At 49.0% G+C, this 15,292-nt stretch overlaps 2 protein-coding genes across 3 annotated transcripts; both read right to left on the reverse strand.

The window, feature by feature from the left end:
* Positions 1 to 1,450: 1,450 nt before the first annotated feature.
* Positions 1,451 to 4,335, reverse strand: LOC137601070 (vitelline membrane outer layer protein 1 homolog). Of its 2 annotated transcripts, none has more exons than XM_068323074.1 (4): positions 4,095 to 4,335; positions 3,219 to 3,331; positions 2,305 to 2,611; positions 1,451 to 1,536 (listed from the first exon to the last, which is right to left on the reverse strand). In XM_068323074.1, exons 1-4 carry the CDS (start codon positions 4,302 to 4,304, stop codon positions 1,534 to 1,536), a joined length of 633 nt encoding a protein of 210 aa, XP_068179175.1. In that variant the 5' UTR covers positions 4,305 to 4,335; the 3' UTR covers positions 1,451 to 1,533. The 2 variants fall into 2 exon arrangements, with proteins under 2 accessions (XP_068179175.1, XP_068179174.1); XM_068323073.1 differs by lacking the exon at positions 1,451 to 1,536 and adding an exon at positions 1,665 to 1,744.
* A 3,700-nt stretch (positions 4,336 to 8,035) lies between these two features.
* Positions 8,036 to 15,077, reverse strand: brd2b (bromodomain containing 2b). The gene is made up of 12 exons (XM_068322964.1): positions 14,958 to 15,077; positions 12,544 to 12,832; positions 12,207 to 12,344; positions 11,953 to 12,094; positions 11,697 to 11,860; positions 11,123 to 11,623; positions 10,842 to 10,970; positions 10,521 to 10,766; positions 10,184 to 10,434; positions 9,754 to 10,070; positions 9,526 to 9,660; positions 8,036 to 9,359 (listed from the first exon to the last, which is right to left on the reverse strand). Exons 1-12 carry the CDS (start codon positions 14,987 to 14,989, stop codon positions 9,229 to 9,231), a joined length of 2,475 nt encoding a protein of 824 aa, XP_068179065.1. The 5' UTR covers positions 14,990 to 15,077; the 3' UTR covers positions 8,036 to 9,228.
* Positions 15,078 to 15,292: the final 215 nt, after the last annotated feature.

The following is a 15,292-nucleotide window of genomic DNA, read 5'->3' on the forward strand; positions in this document are numbered from 1 at the left end:
CGTGACGGCGCTCCGGGCGGGGCGGGCGTTGATTAAATATGGGGGCCCCTGTGGATGGGGGGGGGGGGGGCGCCTGGGGGCGGAGCTGCTTTGGTGTCCCAGGTGTTCCAGGGTTGATCCAGGATTCCTCACAACCATTAAATCGGTCCAGAGCGTTCCCGCTAGCCGATGTTCTCGTTGACGCAGCGCTGACATCTAGTGGCGGAACAACTTCAGTGCTCGCCATCAGAATTCGTCGAGGACCTTAAAAACATGTCGAATTCCAAATTTTTCAGTTTGAAATGAATGTCTTGGCATTTTTAAAAGCTTAATCTTCACATTTCACCCTCACTTCTCTGTACGTAACGTATGATTCACCCCCTAGTGGCCACATCCTGTAATGACATCGTCTCGTCACTTCTCTCGTGACATCACGCCGATGTCATCAGTATGAGATTCAACCAGACAGGTAAGAACTGGGAGCTGACGTGAGATACTTTTGAGCTGCATTGTGGGAAATGTAGTAGCCAGGTTGTTGTTGTTTTTTTAAGCTTGACCCCTTTCTGACCCCATCGTTTGTGAGGTCACATTAACCCACCGGTTGGTTTCCACTCAGCGTGACGCTACATGATGTTTAACACTAGAACTACAGCCTCTTTAAGTTGTTTACCTTCGCTGTGCGTTGATTTTTTAACCCTTTAGACGCCAACAAATGCTGAAAGGAGTTTCTATGGGATTAAATAATCTCGCTCTTCACCGCTCGCCCTCCTCTTGCTCAGATTGGCGTGTTTTTCCGAGCGGATTGAGAGCTCCTCAGCGCCTCCAGTGCGTCCACTTTGAATTTATCTGTGAGGTCAGCGTGAGTGTGTTTATTCACACACAGGTCCTCTGGAGCTGTGTGCTCCAGACTACAATTACTTCTTGATCTAGTGAAAACCCCTCCCCACAGCGTTTGATAACGTCCTCCAGCCCCCCCTCCACCTCACACCCCCCCCCCCAACACGCTCTGTTAGCAGATTAACCGCTCACCGATTAATTAACACAATTACCTTCTGCGCGTGCCAATCGTCGTCTTATCAACCTTTGTCAGGCCTTAAACTGTAAATGAATTAATACCCCCCCCCCCGCCCTCGCCCCCCTTTCTCTTGTCATTCCTTAATTAGCTCGGCTCCAGCAGGAATTCTGGGAAAACGCCTGAGTCAGCGGCCGCTCGGTGTGCTGCGAGCTCATTGGTCCGTTAGACAGGAAATGAAACCGTGCCGGCTCACGCTGATGAGAGCTGATGGCGCGAGGCGAACAGCGGCGGCTTCACACGACGGCTCGATGTGACCAGACGCTCCTTCATCCTCCTCCATCCTCCTCCTCCCGATGAAGCCGGGAGCGTTTGAGTCGCGACGAAAAGGAAAGAGACGACGGCACACACATCAGTTCTGTCACATTCTGCTAAACGTGTTCGCAAAACGAGACGGCAGCCGTTTAGAAAAGCTTTTTATTATTTATCGACTTCAACTTGTGTCGGATCGGATCGCAATCCGCTTCGTCTTCATCCGTCGATCACTGTCAACGAAAACACAAACATTTCATCAAAGCAAACACTGATGACGAGGATGATGATGAGGAAGAGTGTGTGAGCGTCTCTCAAACTTCGACTGTTTTCAGAGGATGAAATAAGTCATTAAAATGTGCTGCGGATGAAGATGCTGCAGGCGTGAAGTCAAACAGGTCGCGTTGTGCTAATTCCTCATCCTCCTCTTCAGTTGAAGACCTAGAGAAGATTGAATTCTCCTTTTTAATTCCATTCCATGCAGCTGGGATTAACCTCCAGAGTGTTTTATCAGTGGAGAACAGGGAGCTGCTTCAGCATAAATAAGTCAACAACAACAACAACAACAACACGTTAGCATCCATTCAAACTATTAAATCACACAAAGTGGTTCTTGAACCAAACATTTTTATCCCCATCCTGATCGTTCTCACGTCAGAAGAGGAGGAACAGCTGGTTGTTTCTTCATCGTCTGGGAACATCTGGAGAACACCTCATCTCATCATCAAAAGCCCTCCAGTTAATGAGAAATCCTCAAGTGCTGCCACTCGATTGGCCGAGGGCTTGAGGATGCTCAAACCTCTGGTGTGTCGTGAAAACACGTTTCCTGATTCCACTGGTATCCCAGTCTCTTATTACCAGCTAAGATTTGACCCCATCTTCACACAGGTCATCCAGATTTCATTGGAGCACCTCCATCAAATTCAGCCGATCTTTTCTGATATCCTCCCTAACCCCCCCCCCCCCCCCCCCCACATAACTTTCTCCCCCCTGGGTCGTACCTGCTGTGACCTGGGGCAGCAATGGAAGCGCACATCGTTGAGGCTGGAGTCGTCCAGGCCGTACTGGTACTCCTCCATCTTGGTCTCAATGCCGCAGATGCCCCCATGGGGGCACTCGTCGCTCCAGGAGCCGTACTCCCCCCAATCCATGCCGGGGGCCTCCATGCTGGGGTTGCTGCTGCAGCGGAACCTGATGTTGTTCACGGCCGTGTCGTCGCCAAACAGACCCTGATGGGGCTCCACGCGGATCTGGAAGGAGGAGAGCACCCCCCGGGGGCAATACTGGGGCTGGGACCAGTCGCCGTAGCTGGGGGAGGAGGGAAGGTAAGTGGGAATGTCTGAAGGAACGCCCACAAGATTGTCAGTCCTGGCAAACACGGCGCTTTTATTTTCCCTCTGCAATTTATGGAAAGCTGCCAGTCTCTTCAATTTAAATCCTGATTCCTGCCGACTTTTTTATTTTACTCTTATTTAACCTTTGTTCCGCCCGGCGATGCCAACTTTAAAAACAACAGAGGCTGAAATAGAAATGTTTCATTTAATTTTTAAAAAAAACTTTTTTTTTTGGAAGCTCTTCCTGCAGCTAGCTAGCCTTAGTCCGCTCATGTTGCAATACCACCAACAGCCACTAGATGGAAACATTCAATCATTTATTCATTATCAGAACAGTTTTTCCCGCTTTGGTGGGTCACAGGGGTTGCTGGAGCTATTCCCAGCAGACTTGCGGGCATGAGGCAGGGCGATGCAGAGCCACACAAAAGACAAACAACAGCAACACACACCTGAGGACAATTTGGAACTGACTGAACTGAAGGGAGTTTAATCTCTAAATAATCCCATCCAATCTGAAGCTTTAGGCGTCACTATTATTCGTTATGAACTGAAGACGATGAGAACGAGTTCTGTTGACTTACTAGCCGGTGTGGGATTCCACCGTGTACAGGAAGCTTCTGTCCTCTCCTTTGCCGCAGATGAGGCGGATCCCGTTCAGCGCCGTGTCGTCCAACGCGTACTGGTTCTGCTCCACCTGAGGAAACACAACCCAGGACCAGAGTTCAGCCCGGTGATCCAACCAGGAACATAATCGGATACACGCTCCAGTTTTCACAGGACGACGTATCTGCTTCCTGTCCTCGGATATGTCCTCCGTGTTTAGACGATAAATCAGTTTTTTCTTCTCAGAACAGATTCCCTCTGAGTGATTCCAGGGAAGACCAGGAACACAGGAAGTGTTTCCGATCTGTAAATTTAGCTAATATGATTGGACTACCCCTGACTGGTCTTCATTTTTGAAACTGAACAGGTCTGACTCTGATGTTTAACATCAGTTCTACGTGTTCTGGTTCTTATCCTGAAGATATCAGAGTGGACTTTGTCTCTTCTGGGACAGGAGTTACCAACAAGGCGATCGGCACAAACCCTAACCCAAACAGAACGCCGTAAATCAGGAATACCAAAAAAAAAACAATCTATATGTAGACAAATCTGTTAGAGTCAAACAAAAGTGACGTTAAACTGAAACGACCTGTGTTCTTTGATTGTCGTTGAGTTGAGCATCAGAATTTGTAGTTTGAGTCGTCAGGACTTGACAGGATGGAAACTAAGGTGAACCATTTCCGCATCACCAACTGGCTCGACTTTCAGAACAAGACAAAGATCTGTTTGTCTTAACTTGTCAAGAGGGATCCAGAATCAACTAAAGATAAACAGCAACACAAAGATTGACCGAGACCCAGGTAGACCTCACGTGTTCTACCAAACCCAACGAGCGACGGAGTCTCTGTCTTTACCCTGACGCTGAAGCCAACAGCGAAGAACTCGTGGGGACACATCTCAGGCCAGGTCCAGTTCCCGAACCTCTCTCCGTTGGTGACGGTCAGCATCGACCGGAACGGTCTGTCGTTGAAAAGCGAGCCGGCTCGCTGCTGGACGGCTTTCTCCAGACAGAAGCCGGCAGACAGCAGCGCCAGCAGGGCGGCGAGGGAGAACAGACGGACCATTCTGACAGCAACCAGTCGGGATGTCGTTAACAAGAACCCCAGGTTCAGGTTCAGGCTCTTATAGCCCCCCCCCAGTCAGATCAGACCACCGGTGTGAGGATGAATCATTTACAGCCTCACAAACCTCTGTGGGAACCAACATCTGGTCTCCTCTGAAGGTCCAATGACAAACACCTTCAGCTTCTAATCCCTAGATCTTTACGAATGGGATCTTTTAATCCTAGAATTTTAAATCCCCCGTGAGCACAAAACCAGAGTTGACCTTCCACAGCGACTCTCGTCCAAGACTAATAATGTCTAGATTGAGAAGCGTGGTGTCAGTAAATAAGAGATTAGCAGAAATACTGGATACGGTTTCTTCCTTATCGCTGTCGTCAGATAAAAATGGAACAAGACCGTTTTTGCTTTTGCTGAAATAAGAAAAACGGCCTCAGATAAGAACTGTCACTGCGTCACACTCCTATTTTAGACTTAAGCGGGAAAATAAAACACGATTTCCTGCGTTATAAACATCTAGGGAACATTAAATCACCCCAAAAGCCTGCACGGATGAAAGTTTTTGCAGACGCCTTCACTTCTTCAGGAGGATCGCTCCTTTAAGGCCGGCGGATGGCTCAGCGTTCTGTTGTCCTACTTTTTAAGTGGTCATTAAAGTTAACTAGAAGCTGTCCCCGTTGGATGAACGTGTGCGTCAAGTGTATATTAAGGTTCTAATTACAGATTCTTTTTATGGCGAGTGGAGTTTTAATTATGCATTTTAATAACGCTCGACGTGCACGACACAAATGAAGACGAGTCTCATTCAGAGATGAGAAAGTTCTCATGAGGGGCTCGGGTGTGTTCCACGTCCTAAAAGCTGGAACTATTTGTGGGGTTTTGGTTTTTTTTTTTTAGTTTATCAGCTGAGTCGTCAGTTTACACAAACGATAAAGGCGTTCAGGCGTGCAGCAGGCAGCTGTCATTTTCCCATGATGCCTTTTTAGTTGTCATGATGATGTGAACACTTAAAGGAACAGGTCCCCCAAATATAGATTATCCAGCCAGGTTCTTCACATCCTGGCGTCGATGGAAGGTCGAGATCCGTTTGCTTTTGCGCGTCGTAAAAAAAGCAAAGAACTTTTGAACGGCGACGCTTTTTTTAAAGTTCTATAAAACAAACACAACATTGAAAAAAAACACCGTCGCCGTAGCCTCTGAGCTAAAAGCGTTAGCTCGCCGGCGCCGCTTGAGTGAGTCAGCAAGAATCCTCCATCTGTTTCCATCTGCATCAGGATAAAGATGACGGAATTTATATTTTTAGCTGCTGCTGTTAATTCAAAGGGGGATTAATCAGGTTCTTCCTGACCACACCCCCTCTCCAGGCTCCACCCCTCAGCTCACCTTTGCCCCTCCTCTGGGCGTTAACGCCATAGGACCCTTTTCCACAAAGCGCTGAGCGTCATTGTTCAGCCGCGCTGCAGCTGGAGTTGTAATTATAATATTTGAATTCCTAAATCCATCCCACAGCCTCCAAATTTAATATGCGATAAATATGTCATCAATAATTAGATTCCCCCTGCAGCCGAGTAAACACAGTCAGCCTCCACACAGGAGTAAACAGCCGTTGTTTACTGATGGTTGTTTACTGTGACCTCATGACGTACCGGGTGATAAGGTTCACGGATAAAAACACAATTTAAGGGAATTCTTCTCCTTCACTTGACTGGTTTTCTTCCCAGTAGAACCTTGAAGACGTGGCTGGAGGTCGATCTTCGTGATCCTGGAGCTTCAGTTTGGTTCAGTTGGATGTTTCAGATCAGTGGAAACAAAGACGGAAAATCAGGAGGAAAGAGAAATGTTGCTGCTTCTCTGTCCCAGAGGGAGGAAACGACAGGGAATAGGAGTGTGTGTCGTGTGCTTGAGTGTGTGTGGAGAACTGGAGTGTGTGTCGTGTGCTGGACTGTGTGTCGTGACGAGTGTCACGCCTCACAGGATCGCTGTGTTTTCATGATCAACCAAAGAAGTGTGACGACTGAACAAACAGCCTGAGGATCACCACCAACACACACACACACACACACACACACACACACACACACACACACACACAGACACACACACAGACAGACACACACACAGACACACACGCACACACAGATGCCAGTAGACAATAATCTTACATCAAATCTATTTTTTTGACGCCTGGAAGGAGAAGGATGCAGAACAGACAGACAGGTAACAGACAGGTAACAGACAGACAGGTAACAGACAGACAGACAGACAGACAGGTAACAGACAGACAGGTAACAGACAGGTAACAGACAGACAGACAGGTAACAGACAGACAGACAGGTAACAGACAGGTAACAGACAGACAGGTAACAGACAGACAGACAGGTAACAGACAGACAGACAGGTAACAGACAGACAGACAGGTAACAGACAGACAGGTAACAGACAGACAGACAGGTAACAGACAGACAGACAGGTAACAGACAGACAGGTAACAGACAGGTAACAGACAGACAGGTAACAGACAGACAGGTAACAGACAGACAGACAGGTAACAGACAGACAGACAGGTAACAGACAGACAGGTAACAGACAGACAGACAGGTAACAGACAGACAGACAGGTAACAGACAGACAGGTAACAGACAGACAGGTAACAGACAGGTAACAGACAGGTAACAGACAGACAGGTAACAGACAGACAGACAGGTAACAGACAGGTAACAGACAGGTAACAGACAGAGGTAACAGACAGACAGACAGGTAACAGACAGACAGGTAACAGACAGACAGACAGTAGTTGCTTGACGACACCTCCAGGGTTTAATTACCCCTCAGCTCTTTCCCTGCTGCCCCCCAGGACCCCCCCCCCATTAAGTCGTGTTAACACTGCTGTGCTGTCAAGGAGACGCAGCGTCATGACGCATTTCCTGAGGGGGGGGGGGTGCAGTCTGATCCGTTCTGGTTCTGACTTTTCAAAGGTAACTTCTTCACTTTCACCAGCGCTCCTGTTTGTTTGTTTGTTTGTTTGTTTGTTTACAGGACTGAACTGAAGCCCCTCAGAGTGGAACTGGATGGATGTTGGACTCGGACTGGAGGATGGATTCCTGCTGACGTAACAGGTAAGAACCCCCGAGGCGTTTCTCCCTGTGGGGTGGGGGGTCATATCAGGTGGGTGTTTAACAGGAACGGAGGCGCTTCCATCCATGGAGGTGCAAAAAAAGAGGAATAAATGTAATAAATAGAATAAATCTGTTAAAGGAGATTAAATGGAGGAAAAAATGGAAACACAATCAGCTGCAGGATGAATGAATGAATGGATGGATGGATGAACTTCAGTGAAGACTAAACAGAAGGAAGTGCTGCCACCTGGTGGAGAACCACAGCCAGACATCTTTAAAAAATTTGTTTTAACTTGCAGTCAATTTTTCATTATTTTTAAAACATTTATCTCCCATTTAATTTTTTTGCACCCTCACATTTAATAATATTAATATTTAATATTATTTTGCAATCAAATACATTTAGGAATCATTTGTGCTTCAAACTTCCATAAAAGTTCAATGTCAGCTCCTTCTCATCTCTGGGATAATTCTCTCGTTTTTATTTTTTTAATCCAACCCAATCACCAATTTAAACTAACAAATTATTCCCTCACTGATACTAAATTTAACAAAATCCTTCCCCTTTGACAGTTTCCGTTCCACACAGGATTAAAACACACAGACGTCAGACAAAACTCTTTCTACAGAAGAGAATATTTTAATAGACTGGTCAAATGAACGGGATGCTTCTGGGTAGTAACAGAGACGCTTCACATGAACGCCTGTCAGGGAAGAAGATAGAAGTGGAATGAGAACAGCTGGTAAAAAAAACAACAAAAAAAACAGGAAAGGAAACAACTGAAAATAAAAGACTGAACATCAGACATATATTTTGTGCAACGTCAAATACAGTTTGAGTATATACAAGCATATATTCTTTCACGGAACATTCAAAGACAGCTTCAGACTTTTGCGTGAACTATGAGGACTTTTCATGTCTCTTTAAATCTAAATAAAGATTATTTCTCTATCAGTCAGTCGACACCAAATTGTTCCAGGAAGTGCAGAGCAGCCGAAAAAAGATTTCACAAACCTCGCCGGCGTTTTTTTTTTTTTTTTTCAAGTGCTACAGATGTGTCCGGGAAACGTGAACCGTGACGATAAGAACGGAATCTCAGAGAACGTTACCGTGACGACGGGCCAGTCTCAGAACGCCTGGTGGGGTTTTTGAGGAGAAACATGCAGCCATTAAAAAATCAATCCGGTTTTTATTTGAAGGAAAGATTCGAAACTTTGACCAAAATAAACTTTTTGGGTTTTGACTCTTTTTTTTTCTGTTTGGTAACTTTTCTGACTGCCATCCGGGTTGATTAAGATGGGGGGGGGGGTTTGTTTTAGCTTGGCAGATGTTTAAGAAAACAAAAACAAAAAAACTAAGGCATGACAACAAAAGGTTGTTGGTTCAAACTCCGGTCACATGACGAAAACAAGCTAACGCCGCTCTGGTCCTTCGGTACGGAGGCGGCGGCGCGAGGAGGCCCATCTCTAATACTCTCCTTCCCTCTGTTGGTGGAGGGGGGCTGGGAGGGGGTGGGACACCATAAAATCTTCTTTATAAAAGAAACATACATTTGTACAAGTATTTACAAAGGGGTGGGGTGGGGGGGGGGCAAGGCATTTAGTGTTTGGGATGTAAGATTATCCACAGAGACGTTGTTTCGCATCGGTCGAATCTTCCCAACATTCCACTTGGGAGTTTATCACTATGGTGTCTAAGCTCCGCCCACTAGGGCTGCAGGGGGTGGGGGGGTGTCGTCTTTTTTTTTTGGGCCAGCCAAAGTCCCTGAGTCATGTCAATGTTTTTCCCTCTTTCGCCGGCGCCGAGGATCCTAAGCGGAGTCCGAGTCGCTGGTGTCCGAGGATGAGGACGAGGAAGAGGAGGAGGAGGAGTCGGAGCTGGAGCTGCTGCCGCTGAGGCGCGAGGGCTGGGCGTCGGCCTCCGCCGCGTTGGGCTTCTCCGCTGCGGAGAGAGGGAGGAGTTTAAGGGGTAAACCAGGAACAGGAAGCTGAACGTACGATCACCTGCAGCTCAGAGGCTCCAGGATAAAAACCTGGAGGGAATCGGATTCCTGTCTCGTGCGAGCGAACGCCGCTCGTGCGAGCGAACGCCGCTCGTGCGAGCTCACCTTTGGGTTTGGTCGGCTTCTTGACGGAGTTGAGCTGCCCGCTGACGTCCTGCAGCCTCCTCTCCAGCTCCCGCCTCTTCTCCAGCGTCAGCTCCTCCTTAGACTTCGCCACGCCGCCCTTCTTCGCCGCCGTACCTGAGAGGAAGACAGAGGCGGTTGAAGAGGAGCCGGGACTTTCTTTAAACCGCTGTTCTGCCGTGACGTCGGGGTGGGGGTGGGGGGTGTCACCTTGCTCCCCGTAGGGCTTCCGGGGCTTCTTCCTCAGGCAGGTCATGACGTAGCGCTCCAGCTCTTTCAGCGTGGACGGCTTCAGCGTCTCGAAGTCGATCTCGATCTCCTCGGGGTTGGTGTCCCTCAGGGAGGGCTCCCGGGACTGGATGATGTGGACCACGCGGCCCAGCTTCTCCCCCGGCAGCTTGTTGATGTCCAGGCTCAGCTGCCGCTTCTCGTCGTAGGACATCGGCACGATCTCCTCCTCTTCCTCCGAGTCGTAGTGAGGCAGCATGGAGGGGGCCACTGGGGGGTAGAAGGGCTTCTTTGCCGTCCTGCAGAAAACAGAAAAAGTGAATGAGTCTCTTTACCCCCTAAACACGTTCATTTTCCTGCTGATCGTGAAGCTGGGGGTAAACCCGACCCCTGACTTCCTGTTTCTACTAACTTGTTCCTGTTGCTCTTCTTCCCTTGGCTCTTCTTGGCCTGGGAGCCCCCCCCTCTGGCCGACTTGGTTTTCAGGATCTTCCCAGGCATCTTCCACTCCTCGGATCCGGCTCTGCTTCGGCCGCTGCGGCTTCGCTTCTCCAGCTTCTTCTTTTTCTTCTTCTCCCTTTTGTCCTTCTTCTCTTTCTTCTTCTTGGCTTTGACGATGGGGCCCTGGGACAGCGCCGCCAGCTGCTCGTGCATCGCCCGGAGCTGTTCGGGACATTTGATGTTAAGCTTTTCTGGAAGCTTCTGGTTCGTCACATTGCAGAGGAGACGTGTTAAAGCGCCGGTCTCACCTGCGTGCACACCTGGTCCTGTAACTCGGCCAATCGATGCGCTCGCTCCTCCTCGCTGTCCGAGTTGGGGCTGCTCTCGCTCTCCTCGCTCTCGCTGCTGGGCTCGCTCTCCGAGGTGGACGAGGACGAGGACGACGAAGACGAGGAGGAGGAGGACGAGGATGTCGGGTGGCCGCTCATCGACATGGCGGTGTGGTCCATCTGGGGTTCGTCCGGCATCTTGGCGAAACGGAACTCGAACACATCCTGAAAGAAACAAACGGGAGTCAGAACGGAGCGACGCGTCCGACGCGTCTTCACCGATCGGACGCCTCCGCTCACCTGCAGCTTCCGCGCCATACACACCACCTCGTGGTCGGGGGGGTTGTACTTGTAGCAGTTGGAGAACATGAGCCTGACGTCGCTGGCGAACTGCTGAGCGTCTCTGTACTCCCGACAGTCCATCTTCCTCTGGAGGCGGGGGAAAGACGGTCAGAGCCTCGAACGCCTGTTTTTACTTCTTCTTTTCATTTTTTTAAATTTGCAACTGAAGTTGGAAAAGTTTCAAAAACGCTCCATTCCACACAATTTACCAACGGTTGCCGCGGGTAACGGTAACTCACCTTGATGGTGCTGAGGTCCATGGGACACTTGATGATGTCGTGGTAGTCGTGAATCCCCAGCGCCGTCACGTCCACGGGCCGGTAGAAGGGCCAGGCGTAGGCCGTGTGCTTCTTGGACAGCATCTCCTTCAGCAGCCCGCTGCAGTAGCGCAGCTGGGGGCTCAGCTTGGTCTTCCTCAGCGGGTGGGGCTGGACCGAGTCCGGCAAGTCCTTCTTGGGGGGTTTGATGGGGCGTCCGCTGCCCACTCGGCGTCCGGTGCCCGCCATCATCGGCTGGAGGAGAACCGGACCACCGGGGCTCCGGACCAGCCCCATCCCGGGGGGGGTCTCCAAACTCATGCCCCCGCCCATGGAGGCCATGGGATGCATGGAGGTGTCGTGGACTTGGCCCCCGTGGCCTCCTTTCCCCAAGCCCACCATGAGCGGCGCTGCCGACATGCCCACTGTCAGGCCGGTGGTGGAGGGGGTGGTGGTGTCCGCCTTACGCTTCACGCCCTTTTTCTACAAGGAAGCAGGGTGGAGTCGTTCTGATCAGACCGTCAGGGACTCACCGCCCTTCAGGAAGTGTTTGTACCTTGGTTGTCGGCTGGGTGGGGGGCAGACCCATGATGTTGGCTGGCGGCACGCTTTTGGTGAGAACAGTCTGGGGGGAGTTGGCCAGCATGGAGTCGCCGGTGTCGGAGGAGGACGGGGAGTAGGCCGACTGGGACACGGCCGGCACCTGCTGGGCCCTGGGGGCTGAGAGACGCGGGACACTCCACTTTATTGACGGGAACCACGAAACATGTCTGAAACGCAGACGAAACCTGAACGACTTCATCCTGACTCACAAGACTTACGACCTCTTCCTCGGCTGGTTTTGCTCCGCGGGGCCGGAGGAGGCAGTTCCAGCTCGTCTTGGGGCATCTGGACCACCTTCTGGAGGAAGATGGTCTCTAAGGACTGGGCCATCAGGACGATGTCGTCTCCCGGCTGGAAAGAGAAAAGTAGTTTCTCGTTCACGCCGTCAACTAAGCTCCTGTGTTGGGACGACTTTCATGACGCGTGTCGCGCGAGAGAATTTAACGTCACGCTCTTCGCTCACCTTGTTGTAGATGTAGCAGTTGGTGAACATGGTGTTGAAGTCCTGTATGCACTCGCTGGCGCTGCGGTAGTAGTTGTTCTCCAGACGCTTCTTGATGGTTCCCATGTCCATTGGTACTTTGATTATTTTGTGATAATCCTAAAGATGAAACAACCACAAAAACAAAAGTCACAAAAGCGTAAGAACACGTGGAGATTGTATGAAAAACGAAACCACGACTTCTGGAGAATTGTAGATTAACTTTAATAAAGAAGAAAACAGCGTCGCCACCGGTTACAGAAAAGCAAAAGTCAACAGAATGAAACAGAAAGTAGGAAGTCTCTCTGATGAAGTTCACCGGTAGGTTAAGCCTGTAGGCATCCACCGGCGCGTGGAAAGGCCAAGCGAACTGATGCCGCCACAGAAACTTCATCAGGGTCCTCTGGAGGAACTGCAGCTGGTTGGTCATGCGACCCGGTCGGCTCGGGTCCTTCACCGCCGGCTGTGGCGGGACGGGCGGCCCCTGGGGCATTGTGTGTGGCAGCGATGGACTCTCAAAGTCTTCGTACAGCAAGGAGGGCTTGCGGATGCGTTTGCCCGAGCTGCTGTGTTGCTCCATCCCGCCGGCGGACAACCCCACCAGAGAGCTGGAGGGACGAGACAGAGACAGGATGGGAGAAGGAAGACGGTGCCGAGCGTCAACAGGTAACACAACCCCACTCTGTCACCCCCCAGTGAAAACCCTGATGAGGAAGAACTGCTGTAGCTTGATGTCTTTACAGAAAAGACTTTTAAAGAAAGCAATAAATTAAAAAATAGGCCAGAGGATATTTTTTTTGTATTATGACGCAAAGACAAATTAAGATCCACAGAGGGAGGGAAAAGGAAATGAACTTTAATGTGGTCAATGACCTTTGACACCCATAACAATGCAGCTTTCAAGACATTGATCTGCCATCAGCCCCCCCTGAATGTACGCAATCATGGAAAATCTGCCGTCACAAAGCAGCCGCTACATTCCTGGTTTATTTAACCCCTGATAAGTCAGTAAATAATCATCCATGGAGTTAGGAGTATCGGTGGGATGCTACTTGTAGCACAGGAATGGGAGCCGCCATTGAATGTGTTGTCATAAAAATATTTACTGACAAAGTATTCCGACGTCTCCCAGCTCATCAACCAGATATTTAAACAAATTACACCGCCTTTAAAATGCAGCAAACGAACCAAAATACATTTAAGCTGACCCAACAGTTCAGGACACACACACACACAAACACACACACACACACACACACACACCCTCTTGACATCAACAGTGGCAAAGCCTACAAGCAGTTTTTATAAAGCAGTTAAAATTCCAGCAAGTCTGAACACATCAGTCCAGAAAAAAACTGATCAATGACAATGTTGGAACACGTTAAAATACGAACTTCCAGTCAAACACAGAAGTCCCAGTCATTTTAACTTTTTGAATGATGTATCCTGTAATATGAATAACAAGTAACTGACGTGAAATAAAAAAATGGAACTGGATGAGAATGATGTGTGATGCCCTAAATCTTCACACCTGTAGCACAAGACAGATCACTGGTTCTTCTGCTTTTACTACTGGTTCGATTGATTATAGTTTCTGTTGACACGTGTAAATAAAGTAATTTAGTGTCTGTGGAATACACAGTGTAGGCACTTGAAACAAAACGAGGCAGCATGAGGACTAATGATGATAACAAAGAAATAGAATCAGCATTTAGCATCAAATACAACAAAAAATATGTTCTTTTATATTTCAGGAACGGAAAAGTGAAATAATTGCATCTACATAATAATAATAATTATTATTTATTTATTTATTATAATTATTATTATTAAATTCTTTATTTTACGCTGTTTTTACTAAAGATTATCAGAAAATATTAGGAAATTCTGACCTCGATCGAACAATCGTGATTAGTTTGGGGTCGCCCCGGCAACATTGTGGTCGAACCCAAACAATGAGGTGGAAATCTCGTCACGGGCGTGAAGCTGATTATCGCGAGATTTGGACGCGCCGTCCTCTCTGTTTGTAAACACAGCCTAGCGCCTAGCAATGACCCGAACGAATGACGTACATTTATCTACAACAAGCTAAATATTCAGCAAGACGTCTATTCGATATCACTGCGTGTACACAGAATGATTTATTAGGAAATCTCAGACGTTAACGGGATAATTTCACAAATATCTGTTCACTGGAAAAGAAGAGGTTAGCTAACTTTAGCTAACGTGAACCAGACGGAGCGCTAGCTAGTTCTACTGGATAGCAGCGATCCTTGAGGGGGTATCTACGGTCAATTTACCGATCTGCATTTCAGCATATTTTTATTTTTTGTAAGTACCTTTGACAATACAGGAATTACCGGTCCTAACGCGACTTGACCGAACCAGCCCGATAAGTCTGCCCGAGCGATGAATGACCCGGCGGGGAGTAGCCGGAGGGGCTGCGGCTGCACGCATTCTTTGCGCCGGTTACCCGGAAAACAGACCGACTGACTTCACAAACGTCACAGATTAATAAACACGAAGCGAGTCACGACTAAATAATTCGCAGTAAAAGGCAGCGATGGCAGCCCGTCCTCTGGACACTGGCAGCGGCTAACGGGGCTAACAATAACAGTCACGTAGGCTAACGTCACATTATGACATTTAATGCTAAATCCACGTTCAGAGGCGCTGCAGACCCACTAACGAGCCTCCCCGTGTGGACACCGATCTAAATCACCGCGGATCTACCTGTCGTGGGGCGGGTTGGCTGCCGCGTCCATCGGGCTGAAGGCGGGCTGTTATTCCGATCCAATTCCTACGCCGTTGTTGACGCTGCACTTCCACCGAAACGCCACTGACAAACTCCACAATGAAATGGCGCCTAAACGCTTCCGCTTATCGCTATATAAACCGCCCACGTGGCAGTGCCGCGTATTTCCGGTGACGTCTCCGGTCGTTCTGAGCTCTCATTGGCTGGAGCGGACGTCCATCAAACGGGACACGCCCACCCCTGCCACAGTCGGTACATCTTGTTCTGAGTCGTGTTCGAACACAATGGCAGCCGCTGCCGTTCTGCGTTCGTT

This window comes from Antennarius striatus, chromosome 9 (genome assembly GCF_040054535.1).
Source record: "Antennarius striatus isolate MH-2024 chromosome 9, ASM4005453v1, whole genome shotgun sequence".
NCBI classification, from domain to species: domain Eukaryota; kingdom Metazoa; phylum Chordata; class Actinopteri; order Lophiiformes; family Antennariidae; genus Antennarius; species Antennarius striatus.

Bases quoted from the DNA above. Each gene is read 5' to 3' on its own strand.
- LOC137601070 (XM_068323073.1), bottom strand. From the start codon at position 4,304: ATGGTCCGTCTGTTCTCCCTCGCCGCCCTGCTGGCGCTGCTGTCTGCC. The intron at 3,332-4,094 runs GTAAAGACAGAG...GTGTTTCCTCAG, and splicing joins CTGTTGGCTTCAGCGTCAGG to GTGGAGCAGAACCAGTACGC. The intron at 2,612-3,218 runs GTAAGTCAACAG...CTCCTCCCCCAG, and splicing joins GTGGAATCCCACACCGGCTA to CTACGGCGACTGGTCCCAGC.
- brd2b (XM_068322964.1), bottom strand. From the start codon at position 14,989: ATGGACGCGGCAGCCAACCCGCCCCACGACAG. The intron at 12,833-14,957 runs GTAGATCCGCGG...TCGTCCCTCCAG, and splicing joins GCCAACCCGCCCCACGACAG to CTCTCTGGTGGGGTTGTCCG. The intron at 10,971-11,122 runs GTGAGTTACCGT...CCCCGCCTCCAG, and splicing joins TGGACCTCAGCACCATCAAG to AGGAAGATGGACTGTCGGGA.